The 7,660-nt window shown below is 38.8% G+C and overlaps 2 protein-coding genes across 2 annotated transcripts; both read left to right on the top strand.

Annotated features, from left to right (window-relative positions):
• Nucleotides 1-3,303: 3,303 nt before the first annotated feature.
• LOC116192445 lies at nt 3,304-6,113 on the top strand. The gene is made up of 4 exons (XM_031520999.1): nt 3,304-3,369; nt 3,448-3,612; nt 4,955-5,282; nt 5,387-6,113. The coding sequence occupies exons 3-4, from the start codon at nt 4,968-4,970 to the stop codon at nt 5,987-5,989; spliced, it is 918 nt and encodes a 305-aa protein (XP_031376859.1). The 5' UTR covers nt 3,304-3,369; nt 3,448-3,612; nt 4,955-4,967; the 3' UTR covers nt 5,990-6,113.
• A 167-nt stretch (nt 6,114-6,280) lies between these two features.
• On the top strand, nt 6,281-7,660 carry LOC116207205 (protein ALP1-like). The gene is made up of 4 exons (XM_031540095.1): nt 6,281-6,781; nt 6,870-7,095; nt 7,191-7,260; nt 7,381-7,660. The coding sequence occupies exons 1-4, from the start codon at nt 6,281-6,283 to the stop codon at nt 7,658-7,660; spliced, it is 1,077 nt and encodes a 358-aa protein (XP_031395955.1).

The raw sequence follows: 7,660 nt of genomic DNA, 5'->3' as shown, positions 1-7,660 counted from the left end.
AGCAATTGACGGAATGCACTACATTGAAACGGTTTTGAAACTTTTTGTACTAACAAGTTACCAAAAAAATATTTTGTATCAACCTGAAACATTCATGAAACTTTTTGGACCACCGGTACAATTAACTCTTATTTTAAATACTAAAAAAACTTAAAAATAAATTAAGTAGGGAGCATGATCTGAAGAGAGAGAAAGAGAGGGGCCAAATCGTCCCAGTCGCCTACTTCGTCGAGAAAGTCGCCGGAGGTTTCTGCCCCCCTCTCCTCTTAAACTTACAAAGGAGATAGAGAGAGAGAAAAAGGGGTGGGCCTCCAATGACCTCCTCGACGGGGGAGGTGGCCAAGAGTTTAAGAGGAAAGAGAGAGCGAGCAAATCGTGGGGCCCCCTTCCCAGCCATCGCCCCCATCTGGGAGACCGTTGAGGCGTCTGGGGCCTCCGAGTACTTCCCCGACGGGGTAGGTGGCCAGAAAAAGGCTCGACGGGATGCATGATATGTCCCTCGTTACAAAAGAGGGGGACATATCGTGCCCCCTGAATTTTAATTTTTTTTAATTTTATCAATTTTTAGGGCCTGTTTGGTTTCAAAACGGCATTTTAGAATCACAATTCTAACTTTAACTCTACCCACTACAAAACAAAATAACTCATACAAAGTCAAAGAGTGGGCCCCATTTATACCACTTTTTTCCACAACAAAATAACATAACACATACAAAATCAAAGGTGGACTCCATTTATACCACTCAAAATCAAAATCAAAATCTGATTTTAAAATCCTACTATAAAACCAAACGCAACCTTAACTATTTAAATTAACGTCATTACTAGCGGTTTACTCTTGATTTTATTTTCTTGAGGTGATTATAGTGATTCACCATGCTGATTAGTTTGTGAATTATATGCTTTTGCTTCTTTTACAATTTACTCTTGATTTTATTTTCCTCAAGGTGATTATAGTGATTCGCTATACTTTCTAAGAGAGAAATGCACATGCTGATTGGTTTGCAAATTATATGCTTTCCCTTCTTTTAGAAGTTCATAGGTTTAGCTCTTAGCCTTGAACTCGATTTCCTATTGTTTGAGGATGTAATAGGGATCACCATATCCCCTTATTATTTTTCGTAATCTTTTCTTAACGCATTTGGACTTTGGTCTCCATTTTGCCAAAAAGAAGAAGAAGCTTCTTTTACCCATTTATTCTCTCTTTCCTTATTTTTTTCCTCAAATTCTCCTTCATTATCTTTTAATAGCTCTATAAGCATCGCAAACGTAAGTTGTTCAATCGATTCAGCGCTTATTTTGCTTAAATAACGTATCGGGTTCGAGTTCTAGTGAATGCAAAAAATTCACGTTGGGAGAGCATTACCCCTTAGTGGATCGACCCGACTCAACTAGATTAGTTGGGGAATAATTCAACTTTCGAATTGCAAGGTTCGCACCGAAAAATGTAGCTTTTTGAGCATTTCTCGCGCATAAATAGCATACATATATATATATATATATATATATAACCTCGTTTGCGAAGGATTTGTCAAGGCCAGGGAGTCAGGAACTACCATCTCAAAGTCGGCCGGGATGGCAGAGCTTAGCTTGTGAGATGGGTGGAATGCTATTGAAAAATAAGGACCTTTTTGCAATTTCTGGAAGCACCCCAAAGTAAGCACATTGCAGCGGTATCTTGTCTACCGAAAGAATCGATTCGACTTACAATTAGTCACTGTTATCTTCTGGATTCTTTAAATCGGTGATGTGATCTGCTCCATTGAGTATTAAAACATATCATGGTACGGAAAGAATTCACTCATTGGGGGAGAAAAATACAGTCAATTATAAATAAAATTGTGGAGAATAACATATATATATATATATTCCCAAGGACAATGTGCTCCTTTTGGAATCAACACGAATGGAGCTTATACTTGCTCCTTTTTGCTTTTTGTTGGTCCAAGCAAAAGCAAAGCATTTTAAGTGGAAAGATCATACACAAGAATACATATGCATATTTGATCCTGCTTGCACTATATGGTCTTTGGACTTGTTTGAGAGTATCATTACTTATATAAGAGTGTTGAAACATATTTGTTGAAAAATAAATGTAAATATTTATAACATAACAGGATAAAATGATTGGAAAATAATAGTATAAAACAGTTGGAATTTTTATCCAAAAAAAGCCGTTAAAATTAGAAATAATGTTTAAAATAGAGAATGATAAAAAAAAGTTTTATAAGAAGCTATTAATTCACTAAAGAAATTACGTTTCCAATCGCTAAAATTAACCAAATAATGATTTTGAAATAATTCACTAAACATTGATTTTGCTTAAAATCCTACTAAAAAAAAAGCACCTACTCGACCTCTACCACACTCCCAACAAACTCTTACGTTTCATTTGTGCATAATGGTCGGATAAATGCTTATTTTATTGATTTTTAAAAGAAGTAACGTTTGGTAAATTATTTTAAAATCATGATTTGGTTAATTTTAGTGGTTGAAAAGTGGTTTTCACCAGTAGATTAATAAGTGCTTCTGAAATGCTTTCGTTTATTCTCTATTTCAAGAATTAAATTTAGTTTCGGCAATTTTAAATCATTAAGTCCCTAAAACTGAAGCTTATAATGAAATCGGTACTTATTTTTCAGTATTTATAATTCAGTATTTTTATATCAACAACAACACTCCTAAACCAAGCCTTAATGCCATGATTAACCTCTCTCTATGTAGGGATCTCTTGTACATTTGGTCATTTAATTATATATTTTTGCAAAAAAGATAAAAAGAAATGGTAAAAGGTAAAGCAATTTTGTTTTGCTATATAACACGAGCCCATGGACGCCGCTGCTAATAGGAAATATTAGCTCCAAAGATTCGACCCTCCCCTCAAATTAACAATTACATTTTTACTTTGTCTCGGAACAATGAGATTTTAAATTCAACTTTCATATCACGATATTTTCTATATAATCAGCCAATCATTTTGGCGGGGCAATCCATTACTTATACAATTTTAATGATAAATTTCTCATATATTATATATAAATAATATCTACTTATATCCCATTAGGCTAGAGTGGAGTGGAGTAAATTTCCAACTATACTACAACTTAAAGAGCTTTATCTTAATCCATTAAAATCTAAATTAGCCAAAGTTTATTACGGGGCGTTTGTTTTCGGAGTTAAAGTTACGATTTTGTGATTGTGATTGTGATTGTAGAAGAAGACAAAAAAAAAATTAGACCGTTTGTGGGGTCCACCACTGTCAAGCTCGTGGCCTTGCCCCCACCACACCCCAGGCCGTGCAACATTCATTTCATTGCTTTGACTGAGAAGGAGAGGCCCCTACCACCGTTCTTCTGCTCTTCAGACACGGTACTACCTCCCCAACTTTCTTCCTTCTCTGATCTGCATCCGTGAAACTTTAATCGTTGAATCTGTCGGTTTTTCCAGCACGGTCCCCATCCTCTACGAACGCGTGAAGGATTAGTCTCCCCTGCAGAATTCGGTCGTCTGTGAAGATCAGTGGACAGGCGTCGAACGCGTCGAGCCCCTACCAGTAAGCTTTACGGTATAAGAGCGTCTTCGTCCGAAGCTAATTCCATATCGAAGGGAAAGGTACTTTCTTCCACCAATTTCAAATTACATTCAGTGATTTTCCCCAATTTTTATGCCGGGATGAGGATAGGTCTGCGGGCGAGTTGTTTGACGAAATTGCTGATGATTTTTGGTCGATTTCTGAAACATTGCTTTCTGTGGACATCTGTGGGGTTGATTTTGTTATTGCATTTGGTCAATTTGTCTATTCCGGCGATATTGGATTGGAATTTTGATCTGTTATGATGTTTTGTTTTGCTGAAACCTACGTTTGCCGCTTGTTTGTTTCCCCTGGTTACAGGCAGCACACATGCTCGATGAAATGTCTGTGACGGGCTTACTAGAAATAGCATGAATTCCGAAATCTGCTTCTGCTTTCGTTCTCTGCTGTTCATCCAAAGTAACAGAAAGCATTATCAAAGCTTGAATTTTCTGTGTTATTATGCTTGAATGACTGGCAATTAAATGCCATTAATTTCATAAACCGTCGTTGTTCTTCTTGAATTTGCTCTGTGCTTGTTATGTTTGTTTAGATTACACTTTTGATCTGTCAGAATTAGTTTACAGAAGCTTAGGTTGCACAAAAGGGGTACATTGGAGTCTGTTGGAGAGAAGTAACTAGTCCTGACTGAGCTTTACTTTTCTGATTTGTTGCTTCCAGAGGTGCGGTTTAGGTTTCTCGATAACAAATATTTGTCATCGCAATAATGTCAATGTAGCAGATTTGTATGCATGAAGGACAATATTACTGTGATATTGTCCTCATAGTATGTATCTTGTCAGATGAACTTTCTGTAGTTTTGCATACTGATCTATAGCATGGGTTGATGAACTTTCTGTCAGATGAACTTTGTGTCAGAGGAACTTTCTGTAGTTTTATTGAATGTGTTGTTGCTCTTGCTGATGATTCGTTCTTGCTATGGTAAAGAATGGAGCTATTTCTGTCAATTTTTCAGGGAAAATAGATCGGTTTGATTGCTCTGGTCTGTAGTTTTATTGACTGAAATAATATGATGTGTATGTTCATAAGCTATTATGTATTTGATTATTAGTTGATCATGCGATATAGAGTCTGTTTGTTTGCTTTACGCATTGTGAAATTTTCCAGTGAGGGAAAAAATGTGGATTTAGCATTTCTTTATGATAAGCCAATAACTTTTGTTTATGTGCTAACTTTAGGTAGGGAAACAACTTGGTTATGTACGTCGAATTTGGACATATTCTCTGCTTTTTGCATTGAAGATGTTGGCTTGCTTGCATATTTATATGTCTGTTTTGGTGCTGCATTTTCAACAAGTGCACACAAACATTGTTGTTTCTCACATTTTTTATTGTATCACCGTTGTATAAGTTGTTGTTTTAGTTGTTTCAAAGACATGGCACCCAAGGGTGAAGGCGTACTTGAGTGGACTGAAGCGCTGGAGAATGCTTTCATTACCATCTTGCTCGAGAAGTTCACAAGGACGCATACAACATATTGGAAAGCCAGGGACTGGGAACAAATGAATAAGGAGCTGAAAGAGCAATTCCCAGGCACCATTCTGGACGCCAACAAGTTGAGGCAGAAACTACGCAGACTGAGGATCCAATACACGCAGTTCACCGAGCTGATTGGGCACACTGGAGTCGGCTGGGATGAGACAACCAATACCGTAAAAGCGAATGCTGATGTCTGGGACAAGTTTATTAAGGTATAGTAACACTAACCTTTACTTCTGATACTTTTTTCAGTTTGTAATTTTCCACATACAGTAGTTCATATTTTTATATTTCTTTCTTTTTTTAAAACATGCAGAAGAACAGCAGCTTCAAGACTTTTCAGAACAAAGGTTGCAAGCATTACACATCATTAAAAGAGTTGTTCAGGTCTAAGACAGCAACAGGTGCATTACGAATTTCATCGACCGACCCACCAAAGAGCCCAGAAACATATGCACGCATGGAAGATGAGTTCCTAGCAGCAGCGTCAAGCCGTGGGAAAGAACCGATCAATCTTGACGAGGGATCCGGCGATAGTGATGACCCCGTTAATGAGGTTACCGAACCAGTTGTTACTGGGTCCCGTCGTCGTGTGCGCAAAAGGAGTTCGACCACCGGGTCGCGGTTGCAGGAGTGCCTGGACATGTTGAAGTGCAATCTCAGCAATAGGGACAAGGACATACATTGTACCCCTCCTGAAACGAAGAAAAGCAAATCCGTGACGAGCCCCGACAAACCAGCAAAGGGCAGCATCGAGGAGGCGATGGATGTGCTGAATAAAATGCGTCCATCCATGTCCATAAAAGAGTATCTCGTGGCTAGTGATCGTCTTTCAAGGGAGGAGCACACACGGCGTATGTTCATGTGCCTTCTCGATGATACAAGGTTGCCATGGGTTTGTAGCCTGCTTGACCCTTGAACGGCCACGGTCCATCGTCTACTACGATAGATCTTTATAACTAAGAGTTTATTTGTTATGTCATTTACTAGACCTTTGTTTTATATTTGTTGCGTGTGCTATGTTGTTGATTGAACTATGTGTTTGTTTTATGTGACTCTTTTGACATGCAGTTACGATGTTTGTGCATTGCACTTGCATTTGTTTAACATGTCACGCCTAATTCCTTTGACCATCTCATTTCAATTCTATGCTTTGGTAATCTGCCATCTTGTTTGTCGATATAGTTCGCCAAGCTAAAGGGAACACACAATGTCAAGACACGGGAATTCACGACGAAATGATAACCAATCAAGAGATGCCCAACTTATGGGAATTTATCTGGCGCTGGAGATTGCGGCGGCTGAAGAAAGTGTCCCGCGCAACATTCCTTGTCGAACCTCACGTCTACAAGGCAGATATTACATAGAGGAAGTTCTTGGCAATGACACAAGGTGTTACGAGAATTTCAGGATGAACCCTCACGTATTTCATAATCTGTGCGATACGCTAAGAGCAAATTGTGGAATCAGAAATAGCAGGAATGGTATGACCGTCGAGGAGATGGTCGGCATGTTCTTAATGGTAGTTGCACATAGTACGCGCTTGGCCGTGGTTGCCGAACGATTTCAGCATTCTACGGAGACGGTGTCACGAGTCATCAAGGTAATAGCTCATGGAATTCATTCGTTGTCACCAACGTATATAAGACGGAGGAACGTTGATGTACAACCGGAAATTCAGAGTTGCCGAAAATGGTACCCATTCTTTCAGGTATGTGTCGTACATGTGATAAATTTAAATACCACTAATTTTTGTTTGCTGTATAATGTAATTCGTATTCTTTTCATTATTATTGTAGAATTGCATTGGAGCAATCGATGGGACACATGTGTCTGCTTGTGTTCCATCATCGGTGAGAGGCGCGTATCGCGATCGGAATAATGAGATTACGCAAAATGTACTCGCCGCTTGTTCGCATGACATGATGTTCACTTATGTCGTCACTGGATGGGAGGGTTCTGCTCATGACTCTCGAATTCTGTCCGATGCCGCTACATTGGAATTATTTCCTGCACCATATGGCGGTAAGTTCGTCATGCTCATATCGTATGTTCCCTTCTCAATCACGTATATATTTTCATAAATACATTATATATTAGATCTATATTTCTGCTTGCAGAACAATATTATGTAGTCGATGCGGGATTCCCTAATATTCCGGGTTATCTGGCTCCTTATAAAGGCCAAAGGTATCACCGCAGTGATTATAATGACGACACCCCACCTACGACGGAGAAAGAGTTATTCAACCAACGTCACGCATCCGTTCGTAATGTTATCAAACGGTGTTTTGGGGTGCTGAAGAACAGATTTGCAATACTGCGGACAATGTCAAATTACGGCCCGCTTCGGCAAGGACAAATTACTCTTGCATGCTTCGTGTTGCACAATTTCATTCGGCTAAATAATTATCACGATAGATTATTCGAAGAGTATGGCAATGCATGGGAATATTACGATGAGTTCCGAAATCCTCCGCATCTAACTGGGGATCGGGTTGATGTAGACATGAGAAGCAGGGAAATGGATGCATTACGTAATCGTATTGCAAATGCAATATGGAATGCGGAAACAAGAGGAAACCGGTAA

This window comes from Punica granatum, chromosome 1, assembly GCF_007655135.1.
Source record: "Punica granatum isolate Tunisia-2019 chromosome 1, ASM765513v2, whole genome shotgun sequence".
Lineage (NCBI taxonomy): Eukaryota > Viridiplantae > Streptophyta > Magnoliopsida > Myrtales > Lythraceae > Punica > Punica granatum.
This window is presented reverse-complemented; position numbering and strand designations above follow the sequence as displayed.